This window comes from Corapipo altera, unplaced genomic scaffold (assembly GCF_003945725.1).
Source record: "Corapipo altera isolate COAL_440 unplaced genomic scaffold, ASM394572v1 24, whole genome shotgun sequence".
Classification (NCBI taxonomy): domain Eukaryota; kingdom Metazoa; phylum Chordata; class Aves; order Passeriformes; family Pipridae; genus Corapipo; species Corapipo altera.
The window spans coordinates 5642880-5659508 of NW_020884903.1; the positions used below are offsets into that span (position 1 = coordinate 5642880).

At 36.4% G+C, this 16629-nt stretch overlaps 1 protein-coding gene across 1 annotated transcript in view; it reads left to right on the plus strand.

Annotated features, from left to right (window-relative positions):
- The window catches only part of LOC113950754 (cadherin-7), an 85987-nt gene that overhangs the window by 32528 nt on the left and 36830 nt on the right, over nucleotides 1–16629 (plus strand). Inside the window, exons 3-4 of the mRNA XM_027650959.1 lie at nucleotides 7836–8130; nucleotides 15194–15313. Coding sequence (XP_027506760.1) covers nucleotides 7836–8130; nucleotides 15194–15313 — 415 coding nt within the window. The remainder of the gene's footprint in view (nucleotides 1–7835; nucleotides 8131–15193; nucleotides 15314–16629) is intronic.

Sequence of the window (16629 nt, forward strand, 5' to 3'; positions counted from 1 at the left end):
TTTCTATTTTTTATTTTTTCCTTGCTGTTTCCTCCCATTTCAGCTTGTCATTCTTCCTTTTCCCTGTCTCCTTTTGTCCCATTTCCGTATTAATTAGAGGTTCTTTGTCAGTCAGCTTCTCATTCCAGTTCTCTCCTGGTCCTTCAGACTTATCTGCGTTCCCATTCACGTTGATTTTGGTTTGTGGATATTTTTATCTTTTGGGTTTTTTAAAACTTGTTTTCCTGATGATCATTATTATTTATTTTATCTCTTATCCTATGCTTTCTTAATCATGCATCTGCCTGAATACCTTGATTGTGGATGGAGCTTTGTTTCTCACTGGCTTTATATACTGTTGAATATGAAGGTCTTGGAGGTCAAATTTTACCAATTGTCATATATTTTGCCTGCAGGCCTATTGAGGATAAGTTGTGAGATGACACAACTGGTATAATCCCAAAGGGGTATGCCTTGGTTTTACCTTGAATGTGAAATGTGGTCATTTGATAGGTAACTTCTCATGCCATTGCATTTTGGGTGATCCTGGGTACATATATATAGACACATACATACATACATACATACATATATATATGGCTTTTGGTCATTCGTAGGGGTTTAGTATTACCTGTAGCAAGACAAAAGATGATTCAGAGACAGTCTGAGTTCAGGCAGCCTATGAGGTCAGTGCTGGATGTGAAGAGATCTCAGGAATGTCTTGGACCTCAGTTTCAGAAGCTCTTAGGCCTTTTGTCATCTCTGAGCACTCCAGATACTATTTTGGATATTTTAAATCAACACAGAAGTTTTGTCTAGGCTGACCGGGTTTTTAGTAAACCTGTCAACCACTGCTTTTGTTTGATAAATATAACGTGGTTATACTGTGGTCTACAGCATGAGACCTTGTTGTATTCCCACATGACTATCTCTGCACTTGCCTGACAAAGTCTGGAGGCAACAAAACAGTGCATGAAATTGCTAGTACGTCAGTGTGGCAAATTGTACCACTGTGACACAGATGTCTGTGCTGGTTCCCTACTATACTGACAACACTGCTGAGACAAGGAAACTCTGGCAGCATTATAAGCATATTCCTTCTTTTCAACCTCTGATTAAATATGCTGGGGTTTTGGGTATAGCCATTTGTATTGGCTGGATCTCTTGTCCTCACTATTATCTATTATGCTGAAAGCACAGAATGTAGACCAGCATATTTCTTTCTGAGACTGTACTATAGTTTTACATAAATTAATAAAATGAAAAGCAAACAAACACCCTCTAGGAGCTCATTTATCACTTTCTCAACAGTTTTTGGAAAATAGACTTTTATAAGAAAATCATTACCTGCTGAATAATACTTTCATTGGTGCCTGAGCATGAAGACAATTATATGAATCACAAACCTTTACTGACATCAATAAAATATTGTGAAATCTGTTTCTGTCCCACATGACTTTTGTACTGAGACTGAAAAAGAAATCTAAAACGAGGTCTTAAGCTGTTGATATTGAAGTATGGTTTCAGTTTACAAGAGTGAGAGTTTCATGGCTCCCTCTGAAAACAACAATCATATTAATAACTAATGTATTCGTGAAGCCCTTAGACACTGCTGAAATGTGGTATGTGTGCACACTGGATTTTACTTAAATGTTAACTCCATTGTCTGTGCTGAATTTTTAATATTAGTTATTATTTGCATTGAAATTGTTCCAAATCAGCAACATTGAACCCTTACTTATCCTGGTGGTTGAGAAACATAATGGTGTATTTTAAACAACCAGCCAACCAACCCTGTAAATATCCAGTACTTTATGAGTTATTACTAGTCAAAATACATACTAAGAGTGGTAATCTGAGAGGAAAGGGAATTTCAAAACTTCTTTGTCCAACCACAGTAAATACTGAATCCAAGAACAGAGTAAATGATGAATGCAAGAACAGAAATTTTAAGAACCTGCCTGTTTTAATAACCAACATTTAATAGAAATGACCAAACTACATTTTTGTTTCAAATTACCAGTTTTCTTTCATCTTCTGGAAATTACATGTTAAATCTCTATACAACCTTCTTAAGTTTTCCCAGAAAGCAGGAAGGGGAGGAGGCGGCATGAATGCAAGAGTGTCTTCCTCCCACAATCAATTCTTGGTTGTTTTGTGATAGTAAATTGTGGTTATAAAATGGACAGGAATATTGCTCCTGTCTTGGTGCTCTTTTTGGTGTTTTTTGGCTTCCTAGTGCTGCCTTGCTTTTAGTGAGAAGGCAGGAATAAAACTGCATATCACCAATAACTATGGGTACCTGCACAGGCATGAGGAGGCATTTTTCATTCCTCTCCTCCCTTTCTAGTTACTTTCATAGCGAGAAAGGAAGAGGTGCATGCAAGGTAACTCCTCCTTGAGAAAACTCTTCAAAGTTCTGCAAAGGAGTGCACATTTCCTGTGATCTCAGGGAACTATGACACTAGGTTTTATTGAAGCATCTAATGTTTACCCTGTCCATCTCTTTCTCTCCATTACCTTTCTGATCCTGCTGGTGTCAGAAAACCATCCACTTCTCATGTTTTCAGTTTCATTTCCTTCTTCACCAAGAATCTATAAACTTTGCAATTAACCATGCTGACAGGGGGAGGAAAAACTTAAGATAGATCTTTGGGAAAGGAAAAACAGAGAAGAGAGGCATATGAACATTGCATCTGCCTTAAAGAAGCCTGAACTGAAAATCTGAAAAACAGCAAACCTTTCATTCAGACATAAAAAAGATCAATTGTAGACAGATAAACTGCTTTTAATACTTTAAATGCTTTTAATAATGCAGTGCAGTATCCCTGCTTACTGATAAAAATGAATGTCCTTTATTGGAAATACCGCATTAGCATACTTTATTGGCAAGTGATACAAAATTATGTCGTCTTTGGTTCTACAGATTTTAACATACAAATAAACAATATCCACAAACTATTGAGTATTAGGAATTTTGAAGGAAATGTTTTATTTAGGTTTCCCTAAAATAATCTTCACCCTAAAGGTCAACATATACATAAATGCATTACAGTAGACCCTATACTAAGCTATATTGCTTCAGTGCCAAAAAAATGGGAGGATAAAATTGAGTTTATTAAAAATGTTAGGATAATAATGTCTTTGCTGTTGAGTGAAGCTGACTGCTTCCTTCTCTCACACATATCCAAACAAGCACTTCTGAAAACTGAGAGGAGTTTTAGAAGTTGGGCCTAAGATTAAGTGCCCTCTTTTTTAGGTTGAGTTCAGTGACAATATAGGGCATTCAATAAATTATCTTCTAAAAAACAACAAAAAAAGATGCACTTCTTATACTCACTGTCCCCCTCTGCCTCCACAAGGCTTCTTGTTAGATCTGTTTACTCTCTTCTCTTTCCCAGCACGTCAGAAGTCATCATCTTGTTAAAAGATACATCATCTCTTTGTAGAAAATTGCTATTTCCTTTTCCTGTTCTCATGTACTCCTTCTTGTACACGGTGTAATGCTGGGAACACTCAACCCCAGAACTTGTAAAATCTTTGTGTTAAATGTATGTGGAATATAACAAAGAAGCAACAGGATCAGTGTATAATAATTGGATCATGAATCTTACACTATAAATAAGGTTACTTGATAGCCAAAGTAAACTGGAGAGTTACAATCATGGATATTATGTGGAGGTGGCAATGGATGAAATGAATTGGAAACATGCAACTGTCTCTATCATTCCTCTTTCTGAAAAAAGGGAGTTTTATTTACAATATCTATTGCAAACTGACTCTGAAAGAAAATTTGTCGGGAAGAATTCAGAACGGGATCAGATGAGATTTGCCAAGTGAATTCCTTGTTTCTTGAAATAAGAATTTGAAACTGCTTTTCTCTTGATCCTCTCTACTTCAAAAGTCATAGTCCCCACGTGCAGCTACAGACTGAACTGCAGTTCTGTCTCCTGCGAGAATGTCGCTGTAGAAAGTGGGAGGAGTGATAGACAAGGTAGCAGATGGCACCATCATAGATGCTTTCTGGAATCTTCCTGTCAAGTACAACTGTGCTGGGGACTATCATCATTCCAAATATAATTTTCATCAAATCAATAACAAGAACAAATAAAAACCCCACGTCTTATTCTTTAATGTATTTCTTCTATTAAAAAAGGGGCATCCCCCCCCCCCAAGTAACAACAACAGAATGAAACAAGAATATCCAACAATAACAAAAATGTACAAAGTGTTTTTTTAAAACCAACCTTATAAGAAAAATAGCACTTCTCACTTCCTAGGATGTTAAGTTCAGTAGCTGGAACCACAGGTAGTTTGAAATCACATTTGGCAGTAGCAGAACTGTAAATATGGTACAGTACATTCAGAAATTTTTTTCATAGTTGCAAATCATTGATGCCTCTACAGTAGTGACTTTGAAGATCACTGGAAGAATTATATGATGTGAAACTGGAATATAGGTGATCTGAAAACTGCACCAAACTTCACAGTTTTTTCAGCTAGTATTTTTTGCATTGTTCTATTTTATTGTACTTTTAAATTATATCAGATTTGCTTAAAATACATACAAAAATGTTGAAAAAAGCTCTTCAGAATGCAGAAGTGCTTTACGCTGAATTGACTGTACTACAGTGCCAAAGATAAACTAAATCTCAAGATATATCACCTTCATGGGGTTAAGTAGGTAGAGAATGGCGCATTACTAATTTGAGCATGGGGCAGCATAGTTTTTAAAAGTTTAGTAGAACAAAGTTTTAATAAAAGATTCAAAGAAGCTTTTCATTTCCAGAACCTTAACCTTGGAATAACAAAGATCCTTGCTAATCACTTTACTAATCCATGCAGTAGCAGTTTTCTTACCAAGGCATCATTCAAAAAAAATCGGTCTCTGTTCAGCATTTCACTCCAGGTCACCAACCACTGTAGTGTAATCCATGAGGAGATTTATGGACCTCAGAGTGGGACTGCTTAAAGAAAAATGTGGTGTTAATCAGCAAGCCACTGAGGGAGCAAATGGGAAATGCTGAAGCTACAGATTTTTTTTTTTCCCTGGAATATGAAAGCCTTACTCAGTGCATCTTCAAGGATTTACACTTCTGGCCTCTCCCCTGAAGGTCTCTTTTCTTTCCAAACACTGCTAGTTAGTTATTCAGGATAGAGGTGGATCTAAATACTAGGTGAAAGGTAAGCTGTGCAACTCTGCACACTGTAGTGTGCTCAGCTTCATCCCCATGAGGCAGTGCTATGTTAATCTCAGCAAGCTGAGATATGGAAGCCTTTCTTTCTCTGCCTAAAGAGATCTACTTTGTACTTCTCTAACCTTCAGAAAACTGCTCTGCCTGATAAACTGCTGGGTGTACTCGTGTCATCTGCTTTTCTCTCATCCAGCATATCTTCAAGTATGCCACAAAAGAGGTAGAATAACTTTTACGGGGAGAATGTGAGAGTCTCAGCTAGCACAGAAAGACCAGTGCCCTACCAGTATGTGGGATATGGAGAAAATTGAATCACTTAAGGCAATCACAAAGGCAGTGAATCTTTGTATCCGGTAGCTTCAGTTCTTGAGTAATGTGATGCTCAGCATTTCAGTCTAGACTGTAGGATTATGGCTATGTAGGGAAACCCACACAGTACCTCTGTAGCGCATCGGAGACTTATGCACCCTGAAGTATGTCTCAGAGAAAATCAAACACAAGCCAGACAGATTCTTAACTTGCACAAGCCACTGCTTCTCTGTAGGGAAGATGAATACTTCCTCCAGTCAAGTTTGAAAAAGCACTGAGGGCCCTAGTGGCCAGATTTGTCAGATGAACAGAGGTATGGTTTGTTCAATAACCCCCCAGCCATTAGGGCTGAGGAATATGTAGTGCTGTGGAAATTGAAAGAGCCTGAATGTGAGATATATTTTACCGTGACCTGCTCACAGTGTCAGTATTGACTGTTCCTGAGTGTGCAGAGAAATAGGGTTTTAAATGCTTGGGGAACTCCACTAAAGAAATCTCAGGCTTATTTAGGTATCTCTGGAGTTAGGTAGTAGGAGTATGAAGATAAGCCGTATTTTTAAATAATGTAGCTAATCTTAGACACTCTAGTTCTGTTTTTCCGATCCAGTCCAAAGCTCCAGATTCCATTTCTGTCTTAAAAGAGAGAGGGAGAGTACTGTAATTGCATATAGTATGAGATACCCAAGCAGTGTAAGTGAAATAATGTGTAAGAAATAAGCAGCTTTTTATCCAACTGAAAAATTCAAAACTGATCACGAATACTTCCGTGTTGAAATAGGAAAAGGTTTTGCAGCTGTGCTAAGGTATGCCTGAGATAGCAATTTTCTGCATGCATTCTGGAAGTGATTACTATCTTGGTGATACTCCTGAGAGAAAAAAAATGTTAGTGAGAGAAATTGTGATGATTATGACAGTGGAGTTCAACACTGACATGGAGTTAGGACAGGTACAAAGTAGATACGAGATACAAAGAATCCAGACATTTTTAATATTGTCTTCAACTATATGTAGGTATTAATCTACTTTTAACAAGCAAGAAGGTACTTTAAATTTTACTGATGTTCTTTTCACTTGTATTTTATCAAATATATCATATGTGTGTGCTACTTTAACGTGGTGTCCAGATGAATTACATTACTGATACAAGTTTGAGAAGTATGTAAGAAGTGTTTGAGTCTGTGTTGTGTAAAAGGAAGGTGAAACTCAGTGGATATAAAAGAGCTGGAAAACCTGTGGAATATTGCTCTGTAAGTTAAAATAGCTTGAGTGATGAGGAAGAAATTTTCTTTCTGTTAATCGGTCTTGCCATTCTAATGGATGATGTGTTTTGACCTACTGAGGTATATTTGTTATGTGCCTGCTACATGTAGTCCCAGGGAAACTACACCTAGCTTTCAATGCTGTGTAATTCAGGCAGCGCCAGGACACCTTGGTCTTTCTCAGACTCTGCATTTTCTGAAATTAGATAGTGAAAAGCAAGATACGGAAGTGAAGAAGTGAAGTTACCAGCCCATCAGATAACAGTGAGCAATTTATCAACCAATGCATTTAATTTCATTTTGTAGATTCATAGAATATACTGAGTTGGAAGGAACCCATCAGGATCATTGAGTCCAACTCCTGGTCCTGTGCAGGACCATCCCCAAGAGTCACACCATGTGCCTGAGAGCATTGTTCAAATGCTTCTTGATCTCAGACTAGCTTGATGCTGTGATCACTTCCCTGGGGAGTCTGTTCCTGCGCTCAACCACTCTCTAGGTGAAAAGTGTTTTCCTGATATCCAACCTAAACATCGTCCAACTCCACTTCATGCCATTTCTTTGAATCCTGTCACTGGTCACAAGAGCAAAAAGAAGAGTACTTACCCCTCTGCTTCCCTTATGAGGAACATTTGATATGTTTTCCTGCTCAACACAGTAAACACTGAGAAAACTGTAAACACACACAGCAGCAAACACACACTGACATTAGGTTTATAGTGACATTTGTTTGGAGTCTCACCCTTCAGTAGGATAATAAGCTGAAACAAACAACATAGTTAAATTCACAGAGGAATAAAGTCCCAGTTATGATCATATCTGTGCATGCATGTGGCTATATAATACTCTGGCATGAGAAGATTGTAAGGAAATGAGACTGTTTGCAGGAAAGAATGAAATTTTCTTGCTTAAAAGATCAAATTGACAGGTTCTAATGGTCCCTCACAGACTGTGCATGATAAACATTCAACTTATCTTTCCAAGAACAAGGAAATTTCATGTACTACTGCTCAACATAAGAATTATTTTTACATATCTCCATGCCACTGAACCTCTTGTAAGTTAATCTCATCTCTCATCAATTTTTCACCAGCTTCACTCTGATGTTGATAAAGGAGATGGTTCCATCAAATACATCTTGTCAGGCGAAGGGGCAAGTTCCATTTTCATTATTGATGAGAACACGGGGGATATTCATGCTACAAAGAGGCTGGATCGAGAAGAGCAGGCCTACTATACGCTCCGAGCACAAGCACTAGATAGGCTGACTAATAAACCTGTGGAACCAGAGTCTGAGTTCGTCATTAAGATTCAGGACATCAATGACAATGAACCAAAATTTCTGGATGGTCCCTACACTGCTGGAGTTCCTGAGATGTCTCCTGTGGGTAAGTGCAAAATACACTGTTGGTGTTGTGGGAAATTTGTTCCTATTGCCTTTTTGAAAGTTTCATTATTTTTTACTGTATCACACTCAGCTACTTAATTATCTATGAGGCACCTGCAACAGTTAGATATTTCAAGACTTAACTGGAAATAACATGCTAGATTAAGTATTTAGCCTTTCAAAAATGTTGTGAAACTCAAATTGCTGTGTAAGGATTCAGATAACCGTTTTATGGTGTCTTTCCCATTCCAGTGCCCAGAGGCTTTGTTTTATAATTCCCATTAACAGTAATAAGTTTCACACCTATGTTATGGTACTCAGAGGTGATAATATATAATTTTGTTCAGATAAGGTCTGTTCATAACAAACTCTTCAAATTCCTGCTAGTGCTTAGCATTATTTTTTTGGAAAGTGTTGCATATATCAGTAATAGCTTACTGAATATTTTTTTTCTAACACTGAAATCCCATTTTCTGGGAAATATATGCAAGCAGCAGGTATTAAGATAGTTTCAAAGTTCCAATGGAGTGAGAGAAGAATGGGTTTTAGAGACTTCAGACCCTCTGTTGGAAAATGAGAAATGCTAATTTTTCCTGAGTTTGAATTAGGGAAGAATTTCAACATCAAATCCACTTTAAAGAGACACAATGCTCATTGGTTGTCAGGTGCCACTGTTCCTTTGAAAGCTAACTCTTTCAAACCATATTAAGGCTTGACCTAGAGATGTTTTGCTAAATTGTACCTTAACATGAAATTATAAATGCAAACATGAAGAAAAAAAAAAAAAGGAAGAACTTACTTGGAAAATTCACTGGAAATATGTACATGTGAAGGCTCACTTTAGCTTAAGACAGTTATATGGTGATTGAAATAAAGATTTTCTTTGCTTGACTGATTTTAAACTGTATTAAAATTTGATAGTCTTACAGTAAGTCTTTGCATATAAATTTTTCTGTAGTTTCCTCAATATGATATCCTGTGTTTTTGAACGCTAAACAATGCATCTAAATTGGAGCTAGAGAGGGAAAAAGAATATTCCCTACCTTAGTGCCCTGCAGCAATTAGTAGTCAACATTGGTTTTGTATTCAAAACTCAGCTTAAGAGTCAATGGGAGATAAGTAAAATATTGCTAATAAGTTTCCTATACATTTATTCTACTAAGCAGTGAGCGTTGACACTGTTTCTCATTGATGCTTGGTATTTGTTGTTGCTCAAACGCTATGTGGATGGCTGAAGAGGCAATAGCAGCCTTGAAAGAAAGATAGACATAGACACCACAACTTCTGTGGAGTAACAGGAAGTACCTGAAGTTATCATATTTTGCTGAGAACTTTTTATTTCTGAACTTTGAAAAAATAGAGGTAATCAGATAATCTAAGACTGTAAAACCTAAATAGTCAACACTTCAAAAATATGTTGTCTTAAGATATATCTTTGTTTTTTTAAATGAAGTTGCCGTTTTATTTTAGAATTGGATTATTTAAATAAGATGTAGCATGCAGCAGTTGTTAGATTATTTTTCATTTTTGTCTTATGCCGTGAAAAGCAATTATCTCCATATTTCTCTTTTGCATGAGTTACCTCTGTCCTTTCTTGTGCTGGCATACTGATGTATGGACAACTCTTACAGATATATGAGATTTACCTACACATACAAATTCATGCCTCTATCCCTACCCATGCTCCATTTGTTCCAAAAATGTATTGGAAATCTATCTGTGAGGAGCGCACTGTGTGCATGGGAAAACATAAGGACTGTTCTTCAAAATGAGCTGCTTTTGCATATTTTGTCGGATCTTTGCCTTATAAATGAGTAAAAAGACTTATCTCCCATATGGACCATACAACACCAAATGTATTTCCAAATTAGGTGAAATATTGTGCAAAATTATGAACTCAGATTGTGCACTCTGTGAGATTTGTGTCAGCTAAGAGCAGTTTCTTGTTCATGTTCATGACCTTCCTGAAACTACACATTTTAAACATCTTCATGGTTAGTATCACACAGCTACTGAATATTGCATTGTTACAGAATTAAGGATTACCATGAAATGCCTTTGTCGCACTTGTCTTACATAGTTATAGCAATTCATAGTTTATTCATATAACATAATTTTTAATTAATCACCTAGAGCATTCATTAAATATTAAGGAGATACAAAGTATCTCTCTCCTATTTTGCTTAAAATTATATCCATGACAAGGATTTTTAATTGGATATTAAAGGAAATGAAAGAGATCACAGGATTATAAACCCAAATTAACTATAAAGCTAGGAAAACTATAACCTTTAACCTACAGGCTGGTTATGCAAGTGTAATGATTCTGTATTTTACTTGACAAATATTTTAGGACATTATCTAAGGCTAATTGAAGTCAATCTTTTCTGTTATTTGAAATGACTTTGGGTTGGGTTCAAATTATATTTGGGTCAGACCCAATTATATTGATTATCCTGGATAGGGTAAATATTTTGATGGCTTGTAAATCTATTCATAGCAAAAACCCTAAAGATATGGCTTATCGGAAAATCATAAAACCCTTTTTTTTTGAACTGTATCTCTTACTTAAATCCAACAATATTATATTTTAAACAAAAAGATTGCAAATTATAGTTAAAAGCATGTTTCTGTGATGTTCACCAGAAAAATAGCTGATGTGAGGTACTGGTCTTTGACTTATAGCCAAGAGAAGTGGAGATGAAAATTCCAATACCCAGCATAGTTTTGGTTGTTTAATATTTTCTACTCTCCAACCATATCAGCAGCTTTGCTTGTTACCCAGCACAACGTGCCGTGTTTATTATCCCTGATTGAGATAGATAGAAACATTTGAATTTTATAACAAAGAAAAGGAAAAGAAAGCAAAAACATTATGTCATGCTTAAATTTTTGATACAAGTATATAGTTCATTTGGAGACCTTGCTGCTTGTCTGAGACCAGACTTGATCTTTGTCCCAGAGTGAAGGCGACCTAATGAGGCTCTGGGAGGGAAAACAGGAGGTGAAGAGGATTCTGTCTGTCCCCTTTCACACTCCTGGAGGGGAAAGGCTGTGGAGGTGTTGCTGCATCAGCGGTAGGTTAGGGGCAGTGGCAGAAGCACAGAAATACCAGATGGTATTGAGCAGAACCAAGATGGATTGTTGTATGTAAGGATTAAGCAGGAATTACAGATAACTTTTTAGTAAAGGTGTTTAATATTCCTGGTAGCAGTTGATACCATGTAGAAGTGTGACGCCTTTGGTTTGTGTTATACATATTACACATCATTAATTGATATCAGTTATTACCTTTAGTAACTGACTTCCTTTAAAGGTCTATTTTTATTTGTTAATGTGGCTAAAATTCAATTGATAAGGGTTTAGGCTGTTTCAAAATTATGCATCTGTTAAGATCATCTAGTTTTAGGAATCATTTTTCCAATAAATGATCTCACCAATGTTAAAACAGAAGTCATACAAGCATTTCTTATAAAAAAATCTTTTTAAAGTTTGATAAAATACACAGAAGGTACTAGCAAACTTTTTGAAAAACTCTACAGAGGTTTCTAAAACAATACACTCAGAGAGTCAGAAATCCCTTTGAAGGATCACCAACTCAAAATGAACATCAACAACTAGCTTTATCTGATACTATCCCTGGAAAGGTTGATCTCTGCACCAGGTCAGGAACATTTGTTAGTCTTCGGTAAATTAAAGTACAAATAACATTCTAAATTCAAGATCCTCTCTGCAAATATCCTCTCTGCCTTTTGCCCTAATATCAGAATAAATAAGTCACATTCTGAGATTACTGTGATTTTGTAATATCTATCAATATATATTAAAGTGTAGGTTAAAAATTGTCTTAAACATTCTGGAAAATAAAATCAGAAATCTGTGCCACTCACGTGGAATTCAGTGTGTTACTAGCTAGTATCAAAAGAAGAAATACGGGAAACACTTTTAAGCAGCACAGATTTTTCCTCAGTATTTGCTACAATTGCTGAAAAAATTTTTGAAGTTGCTACATATAGAATTCTTTTTAATGAACTTGTATTCAAATTTCATTAGAAACATACTTGTAGAGAAAAATAGCTGTAGAGGAATCCACATCTAAGAGGAAAAGACAGTTTTTAAAGACAGCTGACTGTCTGTGTTAAAAGGTACGGCAAATTTTTCAAGAATAAAAGGAAGACAATTTCAGTGCAGGAGCACAAACTCTTCTAAGATGACGTAGTTGGAACTATGATGCAACTACCCATTTTTCCTCAAACTATAGGTTTAATTACTGTCCATGAGTATCCCTACATCTTTCTGGGTCATTTTTTTTCAAAGGAAAGTAAGTATTCGAATTTGATATCAATCCACTGCAGAAAGATTAGGACAACTGTGTGTTGCAATGATCATCTTCTGAAGAAATTCCTGTTCTTCAAGAGCAGTCTACTTCCTCTGGAAAAATCTCTTGAAATCTTCACATACAGATCTTTTTGTGCATTATGTTTCCTTGGAACTGATTTCCTACACATAGGACTTTTCACATAGTAAGAATACCTTCTGTTATCTTTCATATCCTTTTTAAAAAATATATTGGGCAGAAATCTTCCTCTCAGCATGGGACCCTCAGCCTCTCAGAACCTCAAATTTTTTTGTGTGCAATTAGTAAAGAAATAATGACAACAGCATTTTTTTTGTTCTTTGGGTTTTTTTAAGATCTTTCACCCATTGAGATTTAAAAGAAGTTGATTAGCATAAAGGGACTAGAAAAATGTCATTGTTTTTTAGTTACTGATTACACTCAAGTGGAATTATAGCAGAAAGACTTGGCATTAGAATTTCTACTTAAAACCCACCCTTTTCTAAAGGATCCATGTGTTTTAGAAGAGAGACAATTAGATTCAGATAATGGCTTTATTCGTCTCATGGAATGTAGAGGGTTTGTTTGCTACATCAATATATTTTTACAGCAAACAAGCACTTCTAAGCTTGCAGCATTTCCAAAATGTCTGTGCTGAGATTGCAGAGCTTGTAATTTCTTTGATCTTGTATCGGTCTGGAGTCCTTGAAAGCAGCAAGAGCAGGGAGCAAAGACGTAACTTATGTGAGGTTTATAAGCACTTTTGCCAATATTTGCAGATGTTGTAAGCTTCATTGGCAGGGCTTAGGGTCTGTGTAAATGTGGTAAGCCTGGCTTTCACAAAGAACACAGGATGTCAAATAGTCATTATGATACCCTTGTTCTCAAAAGCTGGAGAGACTCTGGCAAGTTTAAAATAGGTCCCTGTATGAAATTACATTATAGAGTAATCTGTAAAATCAGTTTGACATACTGAATCAAAGCTCTTAGTTACTGGTGAACAGAAAATTGATGTATTTTAAGTCCCATAACTGATAAATTACTTGATGGATTAACTACCAATTTTCTTTTTAAACTTTCCATCTACTTAATAGTTGCATGTGAAATTTCAGGTTCAGAATAACCTTTTCCCTGCCCGAAAATATCAGACAGGCCACAAGAGAGAAAAATTGCATTTAAATAGAATTGCAATCATACTACTTTGTCATGGATACTTCAGGAATAGAGATCAGGCCATGCAGGTTAGCTAGGCCATAACCTAAGTGAATAAAGTTGTCTTATGACTGACCATTTCTGGTCAGAATTCTTTCAAGTAGGTCCCATCCTGTTCCATTTTATGGAGAGCTGCACTTAATCCTCTCTCCAAACCTTCAGCCTAGTCCCAGGATCCATTTATGATGCTCTACTGAACTGAGAACTGAAAAACTGAGGAAAATGGATGGGGGATATACTATATCAGATAGGAAGAATTTCAGACTTTTCCCCACTATTTCCTGAAAAAATCCAAATAAAACTGACCAGAATACAACTTAGGTTAAGTTCACCCTGGACACTTGCTATTGCAGTTTGTTCTTAAAAAGAGATTTCAAGACTTGCTACTCTCATTTTCACATGTCAAAAATGTGTTCTTTCAGAAAATGAACACTGTCTTTAACAAATGCTTCTCTCTAATCTTGTGTCTAAATCCAGTCTGTGAAGCAATCTGATCCTGTCTTGAAGACCTTTACTGAGCATCTGCCAAATTGCTACAATATTAATTTGCAATGTAACCTCCAAATGGGTCCCTGGGCCGTTGAATGGAAGGTCTGAATGTTCCAAACAATCTGTCAGTGAGAAAAAATAATCCTTTCTGGCTATCAAAGGGTGGTGACTATGACCAAGGCCCTGGCTCCCGGGTGTTGTTTTATTCTGCTCTCAGCATACATCATGGAAGCTGTTGTATAGAACAAAACAAATGGGAACTGATGTGGAGAACATAATGAATAGAAGCTGGATGCAGAATGAGGTTTTCACAAAATATACCCTACTTGCTAGGCAGTTAGACATTTTACTTTCTTATTCCTGTCAACACAGAGACATTTCTTGCTTAAGGAATCTTTATGCACTAGGTTATTACCACAACTGATACTCAAGTATTGCATATTATTGAAGGAAATGAGTACTTTTTAAAGGACTTTTCACCAGTTTTTCTCTGAGCTGAAACAGAAACTCTTCATCCATCTCTTTATGAAGCAGTAAATAATTTTGTAGACTAACATTAATTTTGTGTACAGTTATCAAAATGTATAAAACATGTATATGTATGTATGTTTGAATGTCTAATGATTCATTACAATTTCAGCATTCAGACTTCTCTTAAAAGGGAAATTATTACTATATTTCATACTCAAACAGATTTCAGGCATCACCATCATTACAGAAATATTGCTCGCATATCCTCCATCAACCAAAGGCAGAGATAGAGAGGGGGAGCTACTGGGTGAGATGTTTTTTTATTGTTGTGAATCAAAGGGTGAGACTATTTGGGAAGATGGAATTCTGTAATAGCTGATAATACTAGTTTGCAAAGAGAACTTTATACACCAAGCTGAGTCAGCATGGAAATGATGAACAGTTGTGAAAAAGCCACCTCACGCTGTTCCAGATATATATTGGAACAGCATATTGAGTAACTGACGTTCATATTTTTTGATCTTTCACGTACAATGGTCCTTTGAACATTTTACAGGGACCTCTGTGGTTCAAGTGACAGCCACTGATGCGGATGATCCTACTTACGGCAACAGTGCTCGAGTGGTATACAGTATATTACAAGGACAACCTTACTTCTCTGTGGAGCCAAAAACAGGTAACTTTCCTTAAACTCTTTGCAGAAATACTTAGAAAAAAGAAAATGTGCATTAAAACTTGCTAGGAACTTACTAATATGACCTCTTGGTTAATTGAATACATTTGGATTTTGTTGATTTTTTAATCTCTTATTCTTTAGAATAGATTATGAAAACCATACGTCTGAGCTATGTAATAAACAGACTTTGCTGGATGGAATTTCTTATCTTGTCAGTCTACCAGCTGCCTGGTCTGCTGCCTGTTGCCATCTCTCTGATCAATGAAAATTTCAAGATACTGTGAACTGTGATGACCAGTGACAGGACTGAAGGGAATGGCTGAAGTTTTCTCAGGGGACGTTTGGGTTGGATATTAGAAAGAGGTTCTTCACCCAGAGGGTGGTCAGGCACTGGAACGGGCTCCCTGGGGAAGTGGTCACAGCACCAAGAATGACAGAGTTCAAGAAACATTTGGACAATACTCTCAGGCACATGGTGCGACTCTTGGGGATAGTCCTGTGCAGGGCTAAGAGTTGGCCTTAATGGTCCTTGTGGGTCTCTTCTGAGTCAGCATATTTGGTGATTCTGTGAACAATTTTTTTGCAGATGTTTGTCTTAGAAATATCTAAATGTCGCACAGTCAGATTTCCATAATAACAGATTTACAACACGATTACCTCTTCATTCTACTTTTTGAACTGAAGTTTTGTTGTGGAAAATGAATCTATATATTAATTTGAAGAAGAAAACACTGCGTTTCCTATCCTTATCTGATACAACATTTTGCTGCCACTTTCAAAATATATTACTGGTGAAATTTTACTTTTACAATTTTCATGAAATGTTGTGAATATTTTTAAGTCACGACAAGATGCAATCTTTAATCCTTTGTTGCTTTAGTAAACATTACCCATTCTGCTGTATCATTTCATAAAGCAGGAAAATAGGTTCTCGCTCTGCTCAATTCAGTTTAGTGCCTGAGCCTTCACTTACACCAGCAAGGAGAAGAATTACAATCTTCATTTTGGAAATAGTCAAATTGAGACAAAGGAGAAAAAAAAGTATTTACCCTTTTTATTATAAATAGTCTTTGATGTGAATCAGACCTGAATCCCAATGCTATGACCAAAAAGCCACACTCAATTTAGCAACATCTAAGTTTGCAGAAATAAGTACTATAGTTATCTTCATATTGCAACAGGTCCATGCTCAGCAGGTATACATAGCACTGCCTTTCTCCCTCCAATGAGGATGATTTATAGTGGTTTTCTCTCTGTTTCTGTCTTTCCATGTATATGTATGTACAATGTGTGTTGCCACAGTGAATGCAGTCAGC